Source organism: Falco rusticolus, chromosome 19 (assembly GCF_015220075.1).
Source record: "Falco rusticolus isolate bFalRus1 chromosome 19, bFalRus1.pri, whole genome shotgun sequence".
Taxonomy (NCBI): domain Eukaryota; kingdom Metazoa; phylum Chordata; class Aves; order Falconiformes; family Falconidae; genus Falco; species Falco rusticolus.
In genome coordinates this window covers 5,195,144-5,221,424 of record NC_051205.1, presented here as the reverse complement: position 1 = coordinate 5,221,424, position 26,281 = coordinate 5,195,144, and the positions used below count along the sequence as shown (strand labels likewise).

The following is a 26,281-nucleotide window of genomic DNA, read 5'->3' as shown; positions in this document are numbered from 1 at the left end:
AAATGAAGTTAAAATATGGCATTTTGCTCATCTTCTTTCCTCTTAGATTTTACTGACAAAAAAACCCCACCAAAACCAAACAAGCAAAACCTAACCAAAACCACAACCCTGTGAAAGCTGTAATACTTTAACCTTAGCCAAACACAACTTCAAGCTTACCAAAGTCTCATTTGAGTCTGTAAGCCTGACAAAACTATAAACTCAGTTAGCTGGGATGGCTTAGGTGTTAAAAACAATGTAAACAAAAAGAAAAATTAAAAAAACCAAACACTATTTACAATAAAATTAAGTTACTTTTATTTCAAGGATATTATTACAAAAATCACTCGCTCCGTTACACACTTAAACAAGTACATGCCCTACCATATAAACCCCTCACTCCACAGAAATCACACCGTTCTCAGCCTCCCAGGCACACTCCAGGCAAGCCTCATCGGCAAAGGTGCACTGATCACAGCCCGACCAGTATCATCGGACCACAGACTGGTTTGGGTGGAAAGGGACCTTTACAGCTCATCCAGTCCAACCCCCTGCCCTGCGCAAGGACAGCCTCACCTAGGATGAGGTTGCTCAGAGCCCCGTCCCACCTGAACTCGGATGTTTCCAGGGATGGGGTATCCACCACCGCTCTGGGCAAGCTGTCGACCAGACACCCTCTGCCAACGATCCAACGCACTTGTTCATTGCTGGTAAACCAGGTTATATGTTTTCCAAGAGTATTTTATACAGAAGACGTGACAAGCAGCAGAACAAACAGTGCACTGCAAGGGTCCACAGAAATTTGAAAAGCTCCTTTCCTTGAAAAGCTCCATGGACAAAAAAGGCATGTTCTTTCTTCTTCCAGGGAATGTTCTTGGTACGTATACAATGCACACATGTAGCAACTTTGATTTCAAAAGCACTTTCTAGGAACAGCAATCTCAGAACTCACAAGGTAGGTTAAAAATGCCACCGCATTTTGCAGATGCAAAGAAAAAAGTCATTAAAAAAAAAAAAAAATCACACAGATATTTGCCTCCAGCTCCCCTGGAGGTCAATGTCTGGCCCCAACAGGGATTTAGGAATTCCTTGATCTGACTCTGTAAGCAGCAAGCACCGCATTGCCTACGAATTCATGAATGTGAAAGACCATTTATCAGTTACTGCTCCTGTTCTGAAGGCCCCCTGCCCTCACAATTTGAGCCATTTGATTTAAAAAGCAAGAGGCTTCTGTCCCAGCTGGTGCTCCCAAAGCAACACACCAGCTCCATGGCGCAGTCCTTCGTTAAGATCTGGGTTATCCTCTCCGCCATATCCCCGTTGATAGCAAGAGATCGGAAGTGATCAAAGTCATTTCTGCCCAGCTTCCGCAGGCGGCGTGCAGCTGCCCTGTAGCACTTCCAGGGCTGAGGTTCAATCAGCAGGTACGTGCACAGAGAGGAGAGGAACGACAGGAACTCCATCAGGCCGCTATCCCCATGATTCAGGTGGATCCACATGGTCACAGACATGCAAAACACGATGTCAAAGGTGGAGCGGCCAAAACGGCTCAGGTAGGAGCTCAGGAATGGCTCCCTGGCACTGGAGTCCATGATGTCCAGGTTGGCAAAGGATATGGAGGCAGGAAAGGGGCTGCACTGCCGAGCCCTCTCAATCAACACCGGATCAATGTCACAGCACAGAAGGTTCAGATCCGTTCCAGCTGCAGGCCGCTCCAGGCTGCCTTTGCTCTCCTGAAGGCCGAGGAAATGCCTGTACAGAGCCACACTTAGCTCCTGCAGAAAGCAAAACAGGGGTTCATGGGGCCTACGCTGCTTCAGTAACACATACCAAGCACACAGGAACCAACTCTCAGCAGCAAGGCACAAGTGCCACCTCAAGAGCTTTCTCTCGAAGTTCAGAACAATAAGCGCACCAACGATCTTCCTTTCTGTAGCAAAAAGCATCACGGTATTCCTGACTACTGAAGTCAACCAGATACTGGAACTAAAACTGTATCAGCCCACACTTGGGGTTTTGCTCCAAAAACTACAAGAAAGATGAGTTTTGGTACAGGAATCTTGCTGGATATCCCCATCCAACGTGGGGGCGAAGGCTTCACTGACTTCCCTAAGCAAGCCTCAGAGTTCCCCCGTGGCACCAAGAGCTATATATCTTGCCTGAATTGGAGTAAAAATTTCTTCTGCCACTGCTAAAGTAAAAGACATTCCCTGACCACCAGACTGCTGCTTAATAGTTAACACGAGAGCTTTCCTTTGAATTTCCTTCCACAGAGTGTGCCACTAAGTGGAAAACTTATTAATATTTTACGGAATGAGCTCCTGAATGACACCGGCCGAGCTCGCCGCCCACACAGGCGGGCAGAGGGTGTCCTCTAGTGGCGAAAGCCTCTGCAGCGCAGAAGAACCGTACCGAGACCATTTTCACCTGACCTGTTCCACAAGTTCACCTGAAATAGGATCTAGAATCGTCCTTTAGATAATGCCTTAGGCAGACTTTCAAACCTTCTGGCAGGGGGCTGGGGGAAGAGAAGCCATGGAAACAGCAGTACTATTTTCTTCCCCTGCCAGAATGCAATCTCATTCTGAATGAGTAATTGTTCCTAATACACTGATAAAAGTCTCCATCTGAAAAAAAAAATATCTTAAAACATTATTAAACACTGCATCAAAGATGCACAAATACTTCTGAGTTACAAGACAGCAAAGCTACACGCTAAGAAAAAGTCATGAGAAAAAAGCTGAACTACGTAAAGAGAATGAACTTTCAAAATGAGCAATTCTACACGATTCACCAGCTCTGTCACAAGATCCTCAGGAGCACGTGACCAGGATTTTAGTTTCAGGTTCTGTCTCATGGATAAATGATGTGATACTACACAATACACAACCGATTACAGTTTCTTGCCTCAGGTTTGTCCAGTTCCCTTGCTCTTAGGGGTCCTATACCAACTCTCTGGTGCTCAGGACACACAGCACCCACTGACAATCTCCTGAGCCCCACCAGTCTCATGCTGCACACAAGTCCTGCTTTCCCACTGTGCCTTTTACACAGGCTCAACCCCATCCCAGGCTGCTACCCCTGCCCCGCTGTTCTAGGCTGTTCCATTCCTCCCCAACCCCACAGGTCATTGCTCCCCAGAGCCTTCCCCACTGCCCCCACCCAGTCTTCTCAGTCCTGCCCCATTCTTTCCCAAATCCCAAGGGAGTGCCTCCCTCAGCCCTCCCAGACTTCCCTCCAATGCCCCAACCTCCCCACTCTGCCCCAGTGCCCCCAACACCCCACCCCAGTGCCTCCCCATCTTTCCAATCTGTCTCCCAACACCCTAAGCTCCTGCCTGTCCCAGTCTCCTCCACCTGTCTCACCACCTTGGGTCAGTGCCTTTTCCAGTCTTCCCAGTTTGCCCCACTGCCCCTCTCCCAGGCCCTCATCCCCACCCTCCCCACCTTCTCAGTCTGCCCCCACCACCAGTGCCTCATCCCTAATCTTTTCCATATGCTGGACTGTCCCCCAAAACCCAAGACAAGTGCCTCCCCAGTTTGCCCCACCACCCCCCAATTCCGCAGACCAGTGCCTCCCTCCCGTCTCTCCCAAAGCCCCCCCAAACTCCCGATCAGCACCTCCCCCTCAGGCCTTCCCACAGGCCCCAAACCTCCAGACCAGCATGTCCACTCAATCTTTCCTGCAGGCCCCCAGTCTCCAGAGCAGTCTCCCCCCGAGCCTTTCCAGCCTTCCCCACAGCCCAGACCTCCAGCCCAGCGCTCCCCCTCCCGCAGGGACCCCCAGGCCTGCCGCCCCGCGGCCTACCCCTCCCGCTCCCGCCGAGGCGCCCTTTTACCCCCGAGTTGCACCCCACATCGAGCCCCAGCACCGGGCGGGCCGCCGCGGGGAACAGGCTCCGCAGGAGCCCGCCAGGCAGGAGGCGGACTCGCCCCTCGGGCGGGTGGAAGCGGGAGTAATTCGGGAAGTTGCCGTAGGGAGCAGCGCCAGGCTCCGAGGCGGGAGATCCTTCGCTCATGGGCGCCGCCATTTTATCCTCATCCCCGCGCGCCCCGGGCGAACACCGGACGTGAGCAGAGACGTTCCGGGGAAGAAAGGTTCCGGGGGGCGAGCATTGCCTCACCGGGCCCATTCGAGTGAAAAGATGAATGCTTAGAGATTTTGTGTAAAAACAGCCTGTCTGGGCCCCATCACACGAGGGCAGGCTGAAGCAGGAGAGCTCCAACAACCCAGGCCCTGCCACCTTTGACCCAGCATTGCCATGGCGACGCTGCAGCCTAGCATGGGGGCACAAGCCTTGGGGGTCGATCTTGGGGTCCCCCCCTTTCAGGGCACCTCTGCGGAAGGGCCCTGGGGGTGCCACTGCCCCCAGAAACTACCCAAATAGAGCCAGAAATTTTATCTCTGCTTTTGCTCCATGGCAGTGTCAAAACCCACCAGAATCTGGGCAACCCAACTCAGCCAGTGCTCTCCCTGTTTATAAAAGCTTTACAAACTTTTATACAAGTGCTATTTAAATATATATATATATAAATACTGTATAAACATTACTTAAATTACATTTAAACATGGGATAGCCCAGGCCCCCATAGGCAGGCAGCTGGCAGGAGGTTTTACAGCAGAAGTTAAAGGAGGACAAGGGTTGGCACGGGGGAGGTTTTAGGGTCAAGTTGACAGAGGGAACCTGCATTTTATTTCACGCTGCCTTTTTTTTTTTTTTTTTTTTAATCACATTATGAAGAGCAGAGGGCGCCAGGAGCTCAGAAATGCAGGTGAAGAGCTCCTGGGCCCTTCTTGCATGTTGCTCCTGCTGTGGAGGCAGCAGCAGGGATTGGCCGGGATACAGGCTCCATCTTTCCTTGAAATACCCCAAGCCTGCAAGGGAAGGAAGTCAGAAATCAGTGCAAAAGTAAATAAAAATTGCCCCCTTTCCAGATGGTGGAATTCAGGTGTTCTGAGGTCTCCTCTGCCTCTCCCCGGCTGCATTTAGAGCCCCCAAATTCCTGTCCCATGGTTATATCCCTACCTCTTTCCAGCATCCTTCACACCCTGATGAATCTCCCCATCACCCTCCTTGTCCCACATCCCTGTATCCCACCTCTGAATGGGCCCACTTGAAGCCGAATCAATTTTTGCCCCATTCCTCAAGAGCCAACTGTTGAGATTTGAATCATCAGCCTTTTATCCTGTTTGTGGTAATTACAGGACCAGCTAATGATGCCTCATAGAAATACTCATGGCCACCTTATTGTTTGCAGAGAAATGCTCCGCTTCAGTTATTTTTCCACGACTGCTGTCCCACAAACAGCAGCAAACCACAGGGCAAAATACTTTCCTTGCTGCAGAAAATGCATCGGTGGGCAGTAAAGTGCAGACCAGCCGTACCCTGCTGTTTAGCCAGGCTCCTTAGGAAACAAATCTCACCCCCAGCTGTGGGCACAGCAACTCCCAAAGAGCACAAATCTGTCGCAAGAAGATGCTGCCACTGGGATTTCTGTCCTCAGAGAGCTTCAACAGCCTGGGCTAATCAGCCCTTTGGAGCTGATGGAGAGAGAGAGGAGTTTTCACCCCCTGGTGCAGGCACTCATTTAGGTCAGGTGAATTGCTCTCTGGAGGCATTTCTTTCTCTCACTACTCTAGAGAAAGCTTAGTACGTCAGTTTGCTCTCCAGAGCTACAGAAAATGCCCTCTGAGCAGGTGCCTTGTTGACAACACTTGTTTACCCCCGCTTGCTTCTTTTTTAATCCTGTAGCCACTTAAACCAAGTCTGAGGGAGAACAGCATCCTCGCTCAAGGAGCCCTTTGGTCCTCAGTTCTCAAATACTTGATGCCTACGCCAGAGCCACATGCATTTTATTCCTTTGTGTAGGATGTGTTCCTTAGTCATAACCAGAGGAGGGACAGCCTGGTCCCCATCAAAACTTTGAGCCATGCCACAGTCTTGTTTATGTTTTCTCATTTAAAGGGATGAAGCACCAGCTGTGCAACCAGACCTTCCTTCAGCTGTACTGCAGTAAGGAGACCTCACAACAGCAATAACAGTTTTGCAACAATTTATTAGCAATGTTCAGAGAAAATACAAAATCCTATTTACAATGAAACAAGAAGAATGGCTGGACAAAGGGAGCATGGGGATACAGAGCAGGGCCCGGATGATGCAGACCTCAGACAAAGGACATCCACATGGAGGAAGAGAAGCAGCCCTGCACCTTCCCTGCATGGGTGGTCGGGGAACCTGGGAGGAACATGCCCATAGCTATATGCCATCCCTAATCCTGTGTTACTCAGCCTCATGAGGACTTACACCTCTCTAAGCACGTAGATATTACTCACTGCTTCAATGCAAGTGCTTTCGGCAGGTCTGGCTTGGATGGACTGCAAGCTGTGGGGTCAGCACAGAAGAGGTACCAGGACACATGCAAGAAGGGAGCCCGGCAGAGGGGCATGGGAGAGCAGCAAGCCATTCCCACTCAAGTGGCCTGGAGATGGAGCAGGTGCCATGCAAGCTTTTTCCACACAGGAGCAGAAAGCCAGGACATAGCAGAAGCTCAGGCAGCAGCAAAGTTACTCCACACCAGAAGAGAGAAAAAAAAAAAAAAAAAAAAAAAGAGAGCAAGAGATCCAGAGTGGGCTGCAGATCCGTGTTCTCCTCCCCAGGTCCCAGGGTATGCAGGGCCAGTTTGGAGGAGTCCCAGTGCAGATAGGAGGGCTGCAGAGCTCTGGTCTAGATTGTCCTCCAGAGGAGGGGTTTTAAGACTATCTCAGAGTCAGAACTCATCATGTAACTCCATACACCCTCCTCAAAAGCAGAAATATCTGCAAGGCCTTTTGCTGTGAGCAAAAAAAGCTACACAGCCAGTCTGCTAAGATATTTCAGAAATGCCTGCATGGGTCTGAGCCAGAAAATTCCCTCCTTAAACTGCTGTTTTATAAACTTTTAGGGTGCTTATCCTGCTGTCCCCTCTCCTGATTCAGCCTGCTCAGCAATTTAAGGCTCTTGTTTCTTCTCTGCAACACACTGCAGAAATCAGTGGGTCATGAACGTAATGCTGTCATCACTTAGTAGTAACCTTTACCCCTAAAAAGATTTTGGCTTTGGGGTTTATTATTTTGGGGGGTGTTGGGGAGGTGAGCAAGGTGGAAGGCATCACTTGTGCTGCTGTATGATCACGGACAAGGTCAGTGCAGCCACAGAGGGGCTGAAGCATTTTTTGACTCTCTGCACAGTAACTTTCCTCTGCCCAGCTCAGGGCATTGCACACGTGTGGCAGGAGGATACAACATGTGAAGGGTAAAAGCCAGGGCAGCAGCAGAGGAGGAATGTGCAGTATGGAGCATTTTGGCATAGCCTCTCTCTAACAGGAAGGGATTGCTAGAGGCAGCTCAGTGACGCACTTGCCCTGGCATTCCCAGAGAGATTGAAGATACAGGTTTCTATCAGCAGGAAGGATCACTTTTTAAATAAGAGCAAAAGGCCTCTTATCTCCACCTGGAGCTTTACAGTTAGAAATTAGCCAGCTAATCCTCAAACAGGGGAACGTGAGCAAGGGGAAGATGGAAAGTTACCTGAGCACTCAGAGGCATCCAGTGCCCTCACTGACATCCCTGTTTGGGAGAGCAAAACTGGAAAATGGCCGGAACAAGAGGCAACATTGGTGTTTGCTACAAAGCAGTGCCCGTTCTGAGCAAGAGGCATTCACCCTGGCCTCAGTCTCTGGGTAGTAACCACTTAGGACTCTTAATCTCAAGCAACCAAGACAATTTTGTGAAGACATCAGATCTCATGATGGGTCACAGGATCTCAGCCAGCCATTTCCCACATCAGGATGCGTCTGGCTTTGCATGGGCTCTGAAACAGCCTCTTTCATCGCCTCTGCCAACAATCCTTACATGGGATCACAGCTCTCCCAGGTGAAGAGCCACATGTCAGAGAGAACTGTCATACACATCCCCCTTGGGTGGGTAGGGGAGCCCACAGCCAGTGGTCCTGCCATCCCACTCTGGGAAGGAAAGCAAGTACATCCTCAGCCCCACAGCCAGATGCAAAGGATACAGAAAAATTCTTCCTGCAGGGGCGTTCGGGATGTCCTCAAAGAGGCTGCACATCCTGAACAACAAGTTCCCTTGTGCCTGGAGGATTGCTGATTGCTGGGACATCCAGACTACGTGATCCCACACTCTGCATTTCTAAAAGCAGGCACTATCAGGAATATATCTCTGCAGAGGCCACAAGGCTCCAAATGAATGCAGGAGAGAAATGGGGGCATGCAAGGATTTCCCTAGCCTTTTTCCTTTGTTTAGCTAGTTTTCCTGCCAGGATCCTAGCAAAATTCCCTACTCTCTCTCCTTAATGTTATTTTCCCTTTGCAGAGCTGTTCTCAGCACTTCAACATCCCATGATGTGCAGGACTCAGACAGGCAACTCTGACAGCCTCTGGGGAAAAGAAGATCTTGGTCTCATGCCTCCCAGTCTCTGGTCTGGTTTGATCTTAGTAGGAGCAGAGGGAGCAGAAGAGACATAACACTTAAGCCCTGCTTTGCTTTCTGGGTCACAAAGGCCTAACAGCATATATACAAGCTGCATAAGGAACCCAGGGGCTTTGCTCAGCTGATTGGATGGAGCCTGCTAGTGGGCCAGAAAGGGTGGGTTGGTTTGTGTTTGTTTTTTGTAACCCTCTTTTCCTCTTCTTATAACTTTTTTTTTTTAAAAACACATTTGCATCTTGCCAGCAAAGAGAAGATACTCTTGCTGCACTCATTCCTGGCTGGAGCCAAAGAACTGGAGGAAGAAGGAGAAGATGTAGATGATGTCCAGATAAATATTGAGGGCTCCAAAGATGTATTCCTCTGGGTTCAATGAGTACCGACGATTCCCCATCAGCATCTGGGTATCAAGTGCCAGGAACTGTGAGGAAAGATGAGGAAACCCAATGACAGTCACATGGAGATTTGGCACAGCAAGGCAAGAAGTGCTTTAATGGCAGGAGTTCTCCCAACTGCTTCACTGTGCCCAGAACAAAAATGCAGCCACTTTTTATGGGCTGTAACTGCAATTTAATCGTTCAGAACAATGCATGTTGTTTCCCCTTCCTTCATTTCATTCTTGATAGTCAAACCCTGAGCCTGTTACTCAAATCCTGCTTCCTTCATGCTCCACCTATCCCAAATGTGCCCCAGGATCAGCTCTGGAGCAGTTCTCCCTGTTCCTCCTCAGCCAGTCCCTACGACTTATTATTCCAAGACTTCCCCCTGCTCAGAAACGCCTGCCAGGTAACAAGGTGACCTGGACCCAACATGACATTGCAGCAGCAGCACTACCAGAACAACAAAGAGCAATAAACCCCAGATCCTGGGCAGCACCAAGGTCTGCAGAGCTGCCAGTGGAGGTAGCCAGACCCAGAGGGGAGCTTACGCCTTTCTGAAGCAGACACAACTGTGTGCAGGGCAGATTTTACCAGTGAACCCTTACAGTGGTAACAAACACAGGCTGCAAGGCAGGCTGGCGGCCCAGCTGCAAGAAAACCTGCACCTTGTTGCATGACTTCAAGCCCAGTATCTTCCCCCACCTCACCTTTACTCTCCCTGTTAACCCAGCCTGCAACAGACACCTTGGCACGGAGCTCTTCAGGGCTGCCAGGGCATCTTCGCCATCGCCTGGGGTCAGCTGGCAGCTCTGCCCTCCCCAGTCATAAATAACTGCTGAACTCCCCAGACGCTACCAGCCTGAGCTGAGGTTCTGACTGAAGTTTATGGGGTAATTATAAGATGTTTAGCCTACTTGTATTTCACAGAACAGTCTTTAATCATGAATCACAGAAGAAATACCCGAGCTCACTTGAAATGACTTTTATAGCTAATAAATGAAATTGCTCAACTGTTCTTATTCACAACATGCCCAATGGGCACCGCCTTGAACCCCAAGGCAGCCCTCCTCCTGACCCCCACCTCAAGGTAATGCCAAACATCTTCCCAGACAACTCCCACAGCTGAACGGCAAGCACATCGCTGCCGGGACGTGCTCCGGGAAGAGGCTTGCAGGAGAGACTGCCGGGGAGCCGTCGCAGGAAGGAATCAAGACTTTTCAGCTCCCCTCGAAGGAGCTGCACAGTCTCAAGGCTTCGCCTACCTGCAATGAACCTTCCTAATGCCCCTTAATCCCAAACCACGGCCTGGGTCTTCCTGTACCTCTGTTGCTGTTAGTCAGACTCACACCCAACCCTTGGCTCACTTCGACTCAGCTGACCCCAACCCAACTTTGCTCACTTCTGCAGCCGCAGTGCATCCCCAGGCTCCTGCTGAGCCCTGCAGCCCAGCTCCTGCTGCTGTGTTGAAGCTTTTCCCACTCCAGAGATGCCTTTTTGCCCTTTGCCTACAATGCTTTCTGCTGTTCACACCTAGTATTGCACATACAGCACAGGTTTGCTAATCACACCATGCTCTGCACCAGCACCGTCACGTACACCAACACCTTCTTGGGACAAGGCTGAGGTCACTGCAATAATTGCTATTCATGAGCCACTGGAGGATGTAGAGCTCTCTGCAATCCTGCACCTCACACTCCTCCCTTCCCCAGGCACCTTCAAGACTAAAAGCATTTGCTCCTTGCTTATTTTTCCTGCCAGCACACTCCCAGGCCCCATGACCAGCACCCACTTACCATAGTAAAGATAATGGCACCAAGCAGAGCATAGATCGCGTGGAGCCAAGGGACCTAAAGGAAACAAATCCACCAGTCAGTGCCTGGGAGAAAACTGGTTAATTGGGATTTGACACAGAAGAGGGCTTAGCTCTCATGTGGAAGATAGGACACAAGTTAGGGAAAGTGCTCTAACAGCCCAGGATGGACTTGCACCACTTCCACCTCCAACAGTTTCTATTGCGGACCTTTTCACAGCAAGGAACAGGTCCCTGTGCCTCAGTTTCCCTTCTTACTGTGGCGTTTATGTCCAGTTGGTTCACAAGCATCCAGAACAGGTACTTGGGCTTCCAAATAGCCTACTCCACCACAGCTGCTGTCTCTGTGGAAAAGTCTTGGCACTATCCAGATGGAAACACATTTTGCAGCAGCCCTAGCAGGTGTTTATTTACCCAGACAAGGCTGATCCCACTGGAAGAAACACCAAATGCTTCCAAGAGCCAGAGCCAGCTTTAATTAACAAGCATCACTTAATGTGTTCATCTGCTGGAGTCGCAGCAGGAAATTCACTGGAATTAGGACCAAACCTCAAGCCCTGCTTGCCGTGGCACAGCAGCACACTGCGGCAATGGAGAAGTTGCCTGTATTCCAGGAGAAGGTGCCCACGTGGACAGCTGACTGAACCCAGAAATCACAGCCTGCCTCCCCAGATAGACAAGCTCATTAGAAGGGTGCCTCGAGCTATGCTTATCTTGACAAGCTGCAAGATAAAGAGTAGTTGTCTCAACAGTTTAGTGTCAGTGGCTTGGCACTGCAAGCTGCTTTACCCTCACGTCTGCATAGGGGAGAGGTGGATCTCAAGTCAAGGCAACCAAAATCCAAGCTCCCGTTTTGGAAACACCAGCCTGTGTATTTGTCCATCATCAGACCAACCCCAGGGCTAGCGGGAGTGTCTCCTGCAGGTCTGTAGGGCTGAGGTCCCCAGAGAAGCCAGCTGAGATGGGAAGAGCCTGGAGGCCACTTAAAGGCTGCTGTGACCAAAGCTGGGTGTCTCGGTCTTCAGCACAAGCAAGAGTTCAGGGTGATTAATGGTGGCTGCACAGCCCCACACACCTTCCCTCTTTCATCAGCATCTTCCAGGGTCTGTCAGGCTCTTGCCTGAATGATGAGTCGCCTAATGAAACACTCTTGGATGGAGACCAGACACTCCGTACTGCCACACCAAACCCTCTATCAGGTGTGGTCACAGGCTGCTCCAAGAGTTCGGCTGGGCAGAGCCAGCAGCAGCTGTGACCAGTGAGACCAGAGGAAGGGTACGGAACCATGCAAGAGGGGCTGGCAGCAGCTGGAGGAGCGATAAGGTGGCCACTTGTCATCAGGACTTGTCCCTGTGGTCTGAATCACCCTCCAGAGGTGCTTATTTATGAGAAATTTGAGCCTTAAGATGTAAACACTCCAGGACGGTGCCTGGTGTTAGTGTCGATACGGCCAGGTCTGGCCACACAGGCATCCCACTGCACATATCCAGAGTTCAAAAGTCCTGCCCTGAATTTGGGGCAGAAGCCCTGAATTTGGGGCAGGAGCCCACTTGAACGTGCTCACCACCCTGGTTTTACTGGAGTGGAAGCTGAGGCACAAACGGATGACGTGACCTGGCATGGAGTCATTACGCAGGTCTGGGAACAGAAGCAAACTTCCTCAAGCCCCAGGCCAGCACTGTCCTACAACCCGATATCTGGTTGTTCAGCCACCAGGCAACAGCCACCTGGTCTCACCTTTTCTTTCTGTTGGTGTTTCTACTCATTTTCAGAGAGCAGGCTGGGACCTCTCGAGCCCAGCCCTGGAGTTTGCTCACATCAGGCTGATCAGCTCCCAGCCTTGCACCAGGACTGGTGGCACTGGGTGAGGAAGGAGGTCCAGCAGGTCGGTACTCACGTATTGGTAGGGCAGTATCACAGCCAGGATGATGCCACCAAAGAAGAGCACCATGAGCATCACGAAGAGGACGCCCTGGTAGGAGGTGAAGTCAAACTGCGGAGGTAAAAACCATCATGTTACATGTGCACAGGTGCCGAAACAAGAGGCAGCGAGGAGAGCCAAGCCTCCTGGTGTCCACGGGAAGGGACTCCCCAGCTGTACCCCCATCTTGCTGTCACATGGCAGTCACTTCGTCTGCATCCCAGGTCCTATAGACACATCTATACAGCACAGAGCCAAACGCTTGCCACATCCCCTTTGTTGCCATGGGCAAAACCTCAGCACCCATTGCATGCCTGAAATCCAAAAGCCCATCATACACGTTTGTGCAGTGCCCTTCTGTACCCCACAGCTTAATCCTCCAAAAAAAAAAAAAAACCAGGTTACCCCCCCCACATTAGCAACTTCCAACCCCATCTATACCCCTGACGGATCCCTCACCCCAGCATCTGTCCTAATCTTCCCATAACCTTGGCTTCACATCCCAACACTCCTCAAATTGCTCCTGTGGGCAGAGCCCTACAGACCTGCCCCTTCTTCACACCCCATCCCCAGCACAGCCTGACCCTGTTCCCAGGAGGTGCTTCTCCCGGAGGGACTGATCAGCACAGGCTCACCTTGCTCTGGAAGCTGAAGATGGTGACAGACAGACACACCAGGGCTGTGATCCCCAGGCACAGGAGGACTGACTTGGTATTGTAGTAACTGCAAAATTAACAGCAAAAGCACTTTTCAGTGTTTTCCACAGGGAAAAGTAGAAGGAGGGATTAAGATGGGCAGAAGCTTAGCAGAGGTGTACAAGGAAAGCAAGAGTCCAATTATCAGTGTGTGTCATGTCGTGTCCCGTCCCCCCTCCCTTAATGTAAAAAGGGAAAGGTGGAAAACACTAAAAGGAAAAAAAGCTACAAACTAGATGGGTTTTCCTCCTGCTTTAAATAGAAGAGGGTAGGCAGGAGGGCATTTCTAAGCTGCTCATGAGTTCCTCCCAAGAGGCAAAGATGGGGACTTACTATAAAAATCTATCTGCCCATGGACAGATGGAGGAGGAGGAGGATTCAAACTGGGAAGTAATAAAAATAGGCTTATAAATGTCATTGCAGCACAATGAGAAATCAGAAAGCTGCAGCCACTGTTATGCTACTGATGTGCTTGTAGCAGGGGTCTGGGTCTTGGAAAATGGCAGGGAAGGAGGGATGTGAACAGGCAGAGAGACTGCAGGCTTAGATTATGATTTTTTTGTGTGTCTGACTGCTGGTTTTGATTGCATCACCAGGCTCAGCCCTAAGAAAAGCCAGTCCCCACTCTTCAGTTTGATTTGAAAGTGATATCACTGGTATTTTCCCCGAGTTGCTGAAACCGCTACTTTCTTTGTCTCCAGCACGCATCCATCAACACCCACTGGCTCATCTGCCTCATCACCAGGGACCCACGTGAACCAGGGCTGATCTTGTGAGCAGATTGTAACAGTAAAAAAAAAAAAACACCAAGCAAAAGGGAGCAATCTATGGACTACAAAAAAGCTGAAACTACTGGAAAAAAATCCTTGTGTCACTCCAGCCCCATCTGCTGAAGTGCTGCTTAGTGGAAAAGGCGAGACCACAGGGTATGGCGACTGCCTTGTCCCTGGCTCCCTAGTGCTTTCCTATAGGAGAAGCAGGGAAGATTTTTGCAGGAAGAAAAAGGACATGGGAGCAGAAGACACCCAGAGACCATATGCTCAGCCTACCTGGAGAGCATCCCAGTGAGATAAGCCATGGAGAGTGTCTGGGAGGGAAAGAAACCCACATTATTTCTGCATTCATGTCCCAGGGAGAGATACGCAGACAATAAAACATTTCAATTACAGTGATAAGGGCAGTGAAACCTCTTAAACAGATGCTCAAGAGAAACAATTTTTGCATAGTTTCTAATCCCCCAGCTCCCACCACTGACCAGCCTCTGCAGGCTTTTTTTTTTTTCCCTAATTGTTTTTAAACAGAGGCTCCCTTCTTTCCTGCTTATCACATTCTAGTTCAATTACAGCTCCTCGGTCCAAGTGCAGAGCAATTAGAGGATGAAATTCTTGCTTTCTGTGTGAACCCAGACCAGACACGTCTCCTGCTTGGAGCCGTTGCAAACCCCATGCTGGCTGCAGGGGTAAGGCAGACACTGTCCAGATGTGCTACTTACAAAGATGCTCAGCAGGATCAGATTCCATGGGAAATACCTCCTGCAAGTAAAGAAACAAGGGCTGGTCAGCCCCATGCTGCAAAGGGCAGAGGCAGGCAGCAGCACTGCACAACAGGTTGCATAAGATGCGCCATTAATTAATGGCCTATGCAGCAAATGGCAGGGGTGGTGCAAGGGGACAGTCATTCTGTTGGGAATGAGAGCACATCTAGAGTGCTCCTAGACCAGGAGGGTGAATATCCCCACGGCATTCCAGCAGAGCAGCCAGCAGTGCCCTGCTCCGCTGACAGCGAACCCGAGCAGCCTCTGCAGTATTTAATAATGAAAACTTGGGGCCGTGCAATTTTTGCTACCACATAGCTTCTCTCCAGTTGCACTTTGACTCCAGCTTTTAATGCTGCATTGCAGCAACCCGCAACTGCATCAGGCCTGAAAATACAGCTGCCACCGCAGTCCCTACATCACTGTGTCAGCACGACCCTGTCCCATCTCCAGAACGTTGCTGGTCATGTGTGAAAAAGAGGAAAACAGTTTGCAGGGCTGTTACAAATCCAAAAAGAAAATATTTTACCTGGGTCCAGAGCAACAGGCAAGAATCAAGTAGGTCACAAAGAAAACAGCACTGCAAGAAGAGAAAAAGAGCAGTTTAGGGAAGAAAACACAAGCACGGTGTGTTGATGCAGGAGAGTCTCCAGCTGACAAGTTTCAGTGCTCTGCTGCGCTGTTTAAAATGCCAGCACCGTGCCAGAAGTTGAGGCTGGCTGGGAAGCAACGCAGTGCCTACCTCTCACCGAAGTAGTTTTCTGCCCACTTTGCATATGCCAGTCCCCAAGAAACCTGAAGGATGGGGTTAGAGCACAGCAAGGGTCCAGGACAGACAGAGCACCCAAATGTCTTTGCTGTTGGCACCTCATCGTGCAGGAATTGCTCATGCAGAGGTGGCCAGACTTTGCCCCTGGCTTGGTGGGATCAGGGCATCTGCTGGGATTTCAGCAACACTTAAAGCAAGGTTCACAGGGCTGGTAGTGGGACTTGCCTAAGGCCAGGTGGAAGGTCTGTGTCGGAGAAGGGAACTGGTCCCATGTTACCGCACAAGCGCTTGAGGAAGAGCTCAGGAGCAGAAGGATCCCCTAAGCTGGGTGAAGCTTGCAGACCCAAGCCTAATATGCTGTTGCACAAGCCATCCCCAGGTCACAAGAGTTATTTATCTGACATGACTTGACCCTTCAGCAAAGCAAAACAAAGAATCCAACAGCTGAGGGATGGTCTCCCTCTCTCCAGCCGTCACGCAGCCCAGGTGTTTTTCCACATGCTGGATGGGTTGTGGCACAGTGGGAACCTGCTTACCCGCTTCACCCAGAGCCTGGGGGGGGGCAGGGGGGAAAGCAGCTTCCAAGCATGCCGATGGCTGCACGATAGCCAGTCACCTTGGGTCTAATAAATGAACGTGACGGCAAAACCCACGGGCCATGATAAATGCACGAGAGATAAAGCTGAGCATTGCTCTCCCACAGGGAAACCAGGAACGCTGGAGTGGACATGGCTGAATAGATGGAAAAAAAGCACACAGGGAGCGGAGAGCGCCGCTGCAGTTGTTCCATCTCCTTTGCATCCCTTGTTGCACACCTGCTCTTGTTTTATTCCCTCTGAGCCATCACCCCAGCAGCAGGAAAACACCCTACGGCACCCCCTTTTATTTTACAGCAGTGTATCTAAAGTTGGGGTGTCTGCGTATGAAGGAGATCCAGACCCAGACCAGGGCAAGCAACTGGGGACACTGGGATGGAGGGAAGGGTTGGCTGGCTGGGAGGCGAAACTTAAGTCCCTCAAGTACAGACCCTGCCCCCAGCCGGGCCAAGACTTGTTTGCTCCTACTGGGAGGTAGTAAGAAATCAATACTAACCGACCAGCGAGCTGCAAGAGACGAACCCAAAAGTCAGAGCATAGACCTGAGCAGAGCTTGGTCTCATCTCCCTACAAAGCAGCGCTGCTTCTCCAGTCCACCAACCGGCCAAGGAGGAGCACGTTATCTTCCCTTGAGGTCAAAGGGGCACACCAATGCCAGTTCCCTTCCATTGCTGCTATTTTGGGTCTTTTTTTTTTTTTCTAAGTTATATAAGCTGGTGTCTCATCTCCGGACCTGGACATATTTCATGGTTTGGGTGTGAACTAATTAAAGCCGAGTTCACAGAGCCTTGTTCACAGACAATTACATCGCACACTCTGCCTGCTTAATTAGCAGCACTAACACAACAGGCATCCAGGAAACCAGCACAACTGCAAATATACCAACGCACTGAAGCGCAGCCCACGCTACCTCCCAGCTGACCTTTTGGACCAGGCTTGGCTAATGAATGGCATCCAGATTCTGGGCACCGAGAGCAGCTCTGCGATGCAGACCCAGGCATGACAGCCCCACTCAGACACAGCCAGAAGCATCCTAATACCCCCCGTCGTACCCCCACTCCCTGCACCCTTCTTCACATCCATTGCATATCAAGGCATGAGATGTAAACCCAAGCAACCCCCTTGCTTTGAAGGGGACAAGCCCAAAATTAAGGCTCTAAGGTACCCTAGGCACCCTTTCAGGTCTCACCTCTGTGTTCCTGCACTGGAAGCCCCCCAGTTTCACCTGGTTTGCTCTGCAAGCAATACTCATGTACTTACTTTGACCCCGGTTTGTAGGGCCCTTTTTTGGGGAGTATTTGGAGATACCCAGCATCTCCCATGTCTTATACTCATTTAGTTTTTTTATCTTTCTATCAGAGTTATCCATGAATTTTCCCGGCTTCCCCTGCACACATATTGGAGCAATTCTTCACATGCAAGATGCAGAAGTGTTTGGAAGGTGTCTCCACGTCACTGCAGCCGCATCCAGAGCCGTTTGGAGCATACATGGCCATAGGAGAAGAAAGAGATACTCACTAGGAAGCCCAATACCAGGCAGAGTGCGTCTGAATGTACCCCTTGACCGGCTCACTGCAAGACAGGAAACAAATGCTGAGCAGAAAGCATAAAAAAGCTAATCACTTCACAGGCTGCTGCTAAATTAAACCTGGGAACACACACAGGGTGATGTGGCACAGGGTATGTGAAAGAACAAACAACAAAACAAAACCAAAAACCCAACAGAAAAACCACAGCTGAAACTACCTGGCAAAGTGACCAGCTGGAAAGAAATTCAACCTGTCAAGTCAGAAAGACAGCCCTGCTGTTATCCATTACACAGCCAGGCTTGCCTGGGGAACGGTCACTGCTTTCTCTGAGAAGTGATTAAGGAACCAAAAATCCTCAGGCTGACAGTGATTCATTATTTATTTTGGAGGCAACAAATGAGCCCCACGTGCCCCAAATGCTCAGTCATCTAAACCACAGAGCCACCGCTCGAGTGTGGGGTATCTGCTTCTGCAAGGTAACCCAGCCCCTGAAGCCGAGGTAGGCTGGGATCTGCTGGCCGTGATAACTCCCGAAGGAAAAATGGAGCAGTCAATGCTCAGGGGCAAGCAGCCCAGGCCTCCTGGCTGGGGATGGCACCAGAAGGGACGATGCACTGTCCAGAAGAGACACAGGAAAGGCAGATCAGGTACTGGAGGACCTCTCAGGGCTCCTTCAGGTTTGTTTTTCTATTGGAGCACATGGGTGGGGAAAAAAAAAAAAAATCAAGTACCTACATAGCAGACAACACCCCCAAGTAACAGGTAATTCGGGAGCAGGTCATATATAGGACAAAGCAAGCATTACTGCTACACAAGAGACCTACCAGAAGGTGAAGAAGGCCACAATAACAACAGTGACCAAGAGCTGGACCATCAGGATGGCATAAACCTGCAAGGAGAGGCAGCCCATGGGCAACCCGCAGGCTCTCTGCTTCCCCCCCAGCCTGGGGAGGGAGCAAAGCCATCCCAGCCAGGTCCCTCCAAGAGCTCAGGGCTGTCCCCTGCCTTCACAGGGGAAAGCTGAGCCTGGAGACTCTTGCCCCTTACCTTCCTGATGAACACTCTGCGCACATTCCTGTCATCCCAGCTGAAGGTCGTGAGCATCTCTGTGTCCCCTGGGTACCCGCCACCGCCATAGCTTGGGCTCGTGCCTGAAGCAGAAGCCAGACAGATCAGCTCCTGTCACCCAGTTCCCTCCCCAGCTGCAATAACCTGACCCCAGCACTGACTGCAGCTCAGGATGCCCAGGTTTCAAGGTTTTATTGTTGCACTGCAAAACAGAAGCTTGCTGGCATGCACTTTGCTGCCTTCCCACTGCTGCATCTTATTAGGACCATCTCCAGGAACAGAGGGGGAAACCACTTCTGCAAACTCCAGCACAGCAAGGACACCAGGGTTTATTCCTGTCCACGGTGCCACTGTACCTTTAATGGCAATTAGAGGGCTCGTATCATATCCTTGCTCACCTTTCACTGAATATTAAAGCATCCCACCCCTCCCGAGGAGCAGTGACTCAGCGCCTCAGTCATTCCCATCAGGAGCTCGGGTGCGGGAGGATTCCCTGGCTGCTCTGTGATTGCCTGAGCTGAGGCTGTGTCTGCATCACATCTGATGTCAACCGTGTGCCCTGTCCTCCTTGAGAAGCTCCTTGCAGCCAGCTTTTCTGTAACACCCCGAATCTGATTTCCATGCGGGGAGTCAACAGTTTGCAGCAAATCTAAACGAGGGGGAAGACAACCCCAAAGAACCCCAATGCTGCTGCTGCTGCTGAGGGTACCCACCCCCCACCCCCAAATAATCGCAACACACAACCCAGCTCTGCTTTGCTGGAGGCTCTGTAGTACAGGCGGCTGCTGCTGGAATTTCCCTGCAGAGGGGCGAGCTGGACCATAAAGCATCGGTTTGCTCTGCAGCCTTGCGGGGGGGGGGAAATGTCAGGAAAACCTCTGCCTGCTGGGGAGGGGGCTGTGCCGTTCAGCCAGGGATGAAGGTAGCCGTGAGGATACGCAGGGCAGCAGGCTGCAAGGAGAAATCCAAAGCAGCAGGTTCTCCCTAAAATTAGCTGCACAAATTAGACACAAGATTCAGCCTGCTCCATCTCCTGGAACCTCATGCTCAAGAAAAAATACAACAAATACTGAAACCTCAGCTGTCTCAGCCCATCATTCCCCTACGCTATTTGCTTCTCTTGCAGATACCCCTTCCCTGTTACTAACAGTTTCCCTGCCGGAGTTTCCTATAGAATGAAGGCTTGTGCAATTACACCAGCTATACATTCACGTCCCTGCCCGTTTGAGAGGTGCCTCCCCTCCTTCTCCAAGCTTTTTAGCTCAGTGATACTCAGATCCTTCAGGCTGATGGAGGAAAGACCCTCTCAAACTCAGAGGACCAACTGCAGGCACCAGGAAAGCCAAGTTCAAGGTCCTGGATTTTGCCAGGTTTACCGGTCAAAGGTTGTTTGCTGTGACTGCAGAAGCCTCATCCTAAAGATGACCCTTAGCAGGAAATAAATCCCTTGTGCTCTTCTTGTGCCCAACAAATCTCTTGTGCCTTCCTCTATGCTCCAGTGGAGATGAAATTCCTACAGCGGGTTGTCTCTGCATTTCTGTGAGATCTGTCATCACCCCCACCTGGCGGGGAGCCCCCGAGGCCCATATCCCCAGGACACTTCAATGCCTCCTGCGTCAAAGCAATCAGGGCATCTAACTTTGCACTTAAATGCCTCAGAGGAAGGAGGTTTCCTCCTCCTGACCAGTGTCGCCAGCACCCAGCATCTCCCACCCATGGCCACGTCTGAGGCAAGACAGTGTGTCCCAAGTTCGTTATTAAAGAAAGCAACCTAAAGCACGTGCTGCTTTTCTCCAGCTACTTCCAGGCTCATAGAAGCTGCTAGACACAGCCCCATGGCATGTGCCCCCTCCCCCCCAGACCCTGGCATAGGAGCCACAGCTTGCAGCATGGCTGAGGGCGGGGGAAGGGGAGAAGGACACAAAACCAGAGGAAAACAGCAGAGAGGATCAGGGCGCAGGCACAGCTGCAGAGAGGAAGCCCTGCCAGGCTTGTCAGGGAGGGGACAAGAGATGACACATCACCTAAACAAGTCCTCCAGGATACCAAAACACCGGCTTCCTAACCCATGGTGGGCTTTACCCATCCTAATTCATCATGACAGTAGAAAGGCCCAGATGGTCGTTGTAGCAAGCTGGGAGGTTATTTATCCCTCTGTTTCTGGCCCCTGAAGGCAAACAAGAATGGAAAAAAGTCTGTGGGACCATGGGAGGTGCACAGGCACACATGGCTCAGAGGGGTTTAGCTGGCTCTTCCCCTTCCCTAAACATCTTCATCCTGCAGCTGCGACCATCCCCGCTGGATGATACAGGCAAAGCGCAGCAGAGGGACTGAGCAGGAGCGAGGACTCAGGAGTCATTAAATCCAGTCCCTCCAGCACTCCCTCCTGTTCGAGCCGTGCTGACTGAGCAGTTGGCCACCCCAGCAGACTTGCTTGCTGGCCGCTGCATCCATCGCAGCTATTCCCCTGCACCGGGCACAGTCGAGCCTTTGTCTGCTCGCCACGACCAAGCGGATGCTGTATGCGGCACCCGGGGAAGAAACGCTGTTTGTTGGCCGAGGAGCCAGCACACAGAGCAACGCTGGAACATTCAGCCCTCGAGCCCAGCCGTGTTCCAGCCTCCAGCGGCTCAGAACACCAGCTTGCAGCAGCCGGAGATCACTGATGCTGCGACATGATTTTGCCAGTTCAGCGGCTTCTTTGAAAGCCGGGGCTGAGCAGGAGCTGGAAGGGGGGTGCTGCCTGCAGAGCCGTGAGCGCCGCACCAGGGCTCTCCCCAGCCCTGCGAGGTGGCATTGCCCAGCGCAGCAAGCTGGGAGAGGGGATTTTTCCCATCCTGGTACTGGGAAGGGGAGCAGGGACAGAGCATTGCAGTTTAGTTCCCCCTCTGGAAGGCAGTGGGATCTAGTGTTTGGGTGGAATGGCTTTCCCTCACAGATATAGACTCACAGAGTCATGGAAGGGTGTGGGTTGGAAGGGACCTTAAAGACCACCCAGTTCCAACCCCCTGCCAGGGGGACCCCCCCCCACCAGCCCAGGGTGCTCCCAGCCCCGTCCAACCTGGCCTTGGACCCTTCCAGGGCTGGGGCACCCACAGCTCCCCAGTGCCAGCGCCTCGCCGCCCCCACAGTAAAGAATTTCTTCCCAACAGCTGCTCTACATCTCCCCTCTTGCAGTTTAAAGCCACCCCCCTTGCCCTGTCACCCCCTACCCCTGTAAGAAGCCCCTCCCCAGCTTTCTTGCCAGCCCCTTCAGGCACTGGCAGGTGCTGTAAGGTCTCCCTGGAGCTTTCTCTTCTCCAGCCTTCACGACCCCAGCTCCCCCAGGCTGTCCCTATAGGGGAGGCACCTATGTGGCCCAGAGCCACAGCTCTGGGATGAGGTCTATCACAGACCCAAACTGGGCACCACCTCCCTGGCTCCCCCCTCCTCTACAAGCCCATAGGGTGAATCTCTGCACCCCTCTACCCCCTCAGCAAGGGGCTCACCCTGGGTACCACCATGGAAGAACTTACTGGGGTCAACGTAAGCCCAGCTGGGGTGGAGTGGGACCGATGGGGGAGGAGGATAAACACCAGACTTCATCCCTTCTCCTGCTGTTGCCTCCTCATAGGTCGGAGGAGCTGGTGGAGCTGTGGCATTGTCCTTCTTCTCCCCCTGCCCCTCAGAGTTGGGGGGCTTGTTGTTCACAGAGAGCTGCACAGAAAGGGGGTGGGGTGGGGGTGTAAGAGAGCAATTAGACTGTAAAAACAGCACAGAAACTGCCCTGCAATGGGAACTCAGGGGGACACAGACAGGGGCCTGGGGGTGCATCTGTTGGAGGAAGGGATCGGGAACTGAACAGACACCCAGCAACTCCTGCGGGCTGGCAATGGACTCATCCCTGCACTCCCAGGAAGGAGCATCCTCTGATGCAGTTGAGGGAAGAGATGGGAGAACACCTGACACGTTAAAGGGGATGAAAAGTTACAGGCAGCCATGTCTGAGGGGAGACACAGCCTCGTCCAGGGTCCTCCACGGTGTCTCAGGCACATATACAACACTGGAAAGAATCCAATTCTCTGCTTTTCAGCCTACTTCTTTCTAAATTTCCCCTTTAAAAAAATAAAGTTTTCACTTACTGGGCAGAAAATCATGAACACCTTCATTTCCACTTACACCCACATTTGGGGGAGTTTCTCCTAGCCCCCAGGAAGTGCTCTAGTTTGGCCCTTCAACATTTTCTTCCAGCTTGTTCCTGTCTGCCCATCTAGAGGCTCAGCCTTGTTCCTTTCCAGAATCTGAAGGTGCACGTAAAGGACTTGGGATCCCAGGACTTCAGACTATGAAATCCCACCGAAGAGCCAGCCTCGGGCCACCCGAGAACTTGCTTCTCCTTGGGAACTTGATCCACTTCACCTTCTAGATCTTTGTCATCCTGGGATAAGCTATGAGCCTGACACCCTGCCCTTGCTGCCAAAACGTGCCAGCTCAGTGTCAGGGACAGCATCCCATGGATCACAGTGACGTGGGACTGGAGCCACAAGAAGTCCAAAATGAATGTAACAGACTAATTAGCACTGCAACAGACAGCATGGTCCCTGTAAGTATGTCTTAAATTTAAGGTGTAACAGGCCCTTGGAAATAAAGCCAGGGTACCAGCACGGGATGTGCACCACGAGCTGCATCAAGATAACTGTGTCACCTCCCCTGCCAGCCATAGGGACTGTCCTCACCCCGTCCTTCCTTACATAGCCCTTGGGCACAGGGTGGCTGATATCATGCAAGACCCCCAGAGATAACCAAGGAGATACAAGAGGGATGGTGCTGCCTGCATCCAGGCAGCCTCCATCATCGTTGCCATGGCAATGGTGCACTGTGCTGGCAAAGGATGCATAAACCCCCCTCTCCCTTGCCTCAGAGCATTGCAGAACCCCCAGACTCCAGAGCTCCCTGGACCAGGAAGGAGGTGCTCAGGGCAGGTGACAAGTGCTGACTGCTGGGAGCACGGATGGGAAAGCACAAACACCCCATCAAGCTCCCTGACATCCAGGATGGGTGGAGGAAATGGCCACAGGTCCAACAGCTGCACATCCAGCACCAGAAAAAACAGCCCCCAACCCATAACAGCGCATCCCTCCATCCCCTTCCTCTGCAAACCAGCCCCATAGCAGGGGGCCAATGTGCTGTGCCACAGGTACCGCTCCCCCCGCCACGGCGACTTTATTCTTAAATCCGCCCCTTCAACCCACTTTCCCCACTCCAAACATGCAACAATTATGCAGCATGACAACTCATCACCCCAGCACGGCCTCCCACCTACCCTTCCCCTGGGTCATGCTCCTCACTAATGAGCTGCTGGAACCCCGCGAGCAGCAGCAGGGGGAAGATGCTGCAGCTGAGCACCAGCCTCCCGGCCAGGTCCTTTCTGCCTCCTTCTCCTGGGATGTGTTCAGGGCTGGCTGCAACCGCTCTGCAACCTCCCCAGCCTGCGCTGATGCCTTCACCTTCTAGCAACATCCACGGAGCAACGGGCGCTGGAGGGAGGACCGTACATTCCCAGCCTGCAGCTACAGGGGGAAGCTGGGAAAGAAAACAGCTAAAACGGAGGCTAGCAGCCACCACAGCGATGGGGGACGATTGCCTGGATACAGCACTGGGTAGGCGGCAGCAGGGCCCCACACCAGGGGTTCAAAGCAGCCAGCTCAGAGATGCTGAACTCAGGGCTGGGATGGCAAAGGCAAGGGAGAGGCCAAAGGATGCTTCGCTGCAGCATCTCTCTGCTGCTGCATGTCGGAGCCAAGCCTGGACCAGGGAGCGTCAGCTCCCACAGGCCCTGCTGCAGCCAGGCACAGCAGGGAGGGCTGCCACGGGGGGCTGTGGGCTCTGCTGGTGGCAGAGACAAGGCCTGAGCCAAGCTCTGTTCACGGGAGAGCAGGAGGGAGGAATTGCACGCAGCCCTGGCTCCTTCCTGACCCTTTCGGGCTTTGCACGGAGCAGGGATGGAGGGGATAAAGGCTCATTCACCCCACACACTGTCCTCTCTGGACCAGTGCGCCCCAGCAGGGGTGGGGGGGCACGAGGAGGGTGTGGAGGGTGTCCCCAGGCAGCGAGCAGACCCCGAGCACTACCAGCCCCCATCACCGAAGCAAGATTATAATTCAGCCCATGAAGGAGCGGGCTAATTGGGGAGTCCGGCTCCCAGCCCAGAGCATGCCCAGGGGAAGGGCACAAAGTGTACGAGGTTTTTGCCCATGTCAGGGTCCTGGGAGGTGGGGGGGGTGGGATTACAGTCTCTAGGGCACAGACAGATGGAGACATCGTCCTTTTACACCACAGGCAGCAGGAGAAGGGGAAAAAAGGAATTGTCCCTTTACATAAGGAGGTGCTTCACATGGGCAGCAAATTTTGTCCAGGACAGAGACAGACAGAATCCTCCACCCAAACTCATGGCAAGACCAGGCTTGTGGCGAATGATAGGGTGCAGCAGAGCAGTCTTGCACTGTGCTCCCACACAAAGAAAGCAGAATTTTGGGGCAGTTCTGGGACTACACTCTGACTAGGATCTGTGCCCCTACCTCCAGCCGCTCCACGTCCTCCCTCCATCCTTCCCCAGCCCTCCACACATTCCTTGCTTGTCATGCCAGCAGCATACATCACACCTCAATTAGTTTTGCCAAGCCTTATGATACAGATACAAAAAATAAATTAGCTTCTCTGTTACTCTGGCATGAAAAATGGCCCTGCCACCTTTCAGGCTTCCCTAAACAAGTCCTAGAGAAGGTGAAGAACAAGCCATTTGCAAGGAGAGGGTATTAAAAAGACCATCCCACCCACAGCTTCCATGAAGAAGCAGGCAATGGAAGGGTTAAAAGGAAAGCATGAGCTGGAAGTGAAAAGAATGCAGCCAAGCAATGTACAGCTGGCATCCATACAGACCTAGCCCGAGCTATTCAATTGGAAAGGGAGGCAATTAACCGCAAGGACTGCAAAAACTTGTCAGGATTATTCAGAATCAATTAAGTGCCAGTTAACCACAAGCTCCTCAAGGGCTTTCATTCTCCTCGAGGTTGAGCAGAGGCATAAAACTGGGCAGGTCCCAAGCGAGGGAGAGAAACTCAACCCAGCAGGTGGGGTTCTCACTGCTCTGGGCAAGCACGAGGGCACCCTGCTTGGCTTCTGACCCTCTTCAAGCATGGGATGAGCCACCGTCTCAAGGGTCTGGGAACAGAAACTCCAGGTGATGAGTGGCATCATGGTGAGAGAGGAGACACCCATTTTCTTAACAAACCCCAGAGGGACTCATCCCAGCTGCAGCCCCTGGCCAAGCCAGATTCCTTGGTGGGATAACTCGGGACCTCACATGCTCCATCCCAGGCTGGAGATGCCTACAAAGAGGAAAAATATGGGGTCTGGGAGAGGAAAACCCTCAGCAAAGAAAAGCAGATGGCATTGCCTACCGCAACAGCCCTCCCTCTGAATGAAAAGCAGCAGGGAAGAGAAACCAACCCCACCACCAACCCCATTGTCTAGAAGG

General features: G+C 51.9%; 2 protein-coding genes across 2 annotated transcripts; both read right to left on the bottom strand.

The window, feature by feature from the left end:
• Positions 1 to 273: 273 nt before the first annotated feature.
• BCDIN3D (BCDIN3 domain containing RNA methyltransferase) lies at positions 274 to 4,023 on the bottom strand. Its single transcript, XM_037411772.1, has 2 exons — positions 3,818 to 4,023; positions 274 to 1,754 (listed from the first exon to the last, which is right to left on the bottom strand). The coding sequence occupies exons 1-2, from the start codon at positions 4,007 to 4,009 to the stop codon at positions 1,140 to 1,142; spliced, it is 807 nt and encodes a 268-aa protein (XP_037267669.1). The 5' UTR covers positions 4,010 to 4,023; the 3' UTR covers positions 274 to 1,139.
• A 1,992-nt stretch (positions 4,024 to 6,015) lies between these two features.
• Positions 6,016 to 24,449, bottom strand: FAIM2 (Fas apoptotic inhibitory molecule 2). The gene is made up of 12 exons (XM_037411767.1): positions 24,069 to 24,449; positions 22,281 to 22,461; positions 18,745 to 18,848; positions 18,522 to 18,586; positions 17,687 to 17,740; positions 15,333 to 15,383; positions 14,762 to 14,801; positions 14,319 to 14,356; positions 13,210 to 13,297; positions 12,551 to 12,646; positions 10,637 to 10,690; positions 6,016 to 8,884 (listed from the first exon to the last, which is right to left on the bottom strand). The coding sequence occupies exons 1-12, from the start codon at positions 24,081 to 24,083 to the stop codon at positions 8,735 to 8,737; spliced, it is 936 nt and encodes a 311-aa protein (XP_037267664.1). The 5' UTR covers positions 24,084 to 24,449; the 3' UTR covers positions 6,016 to 8,734.
• Between the last annotated feature and the right edge of the window lie 1,832 nt (positions 24,450 to 26,281).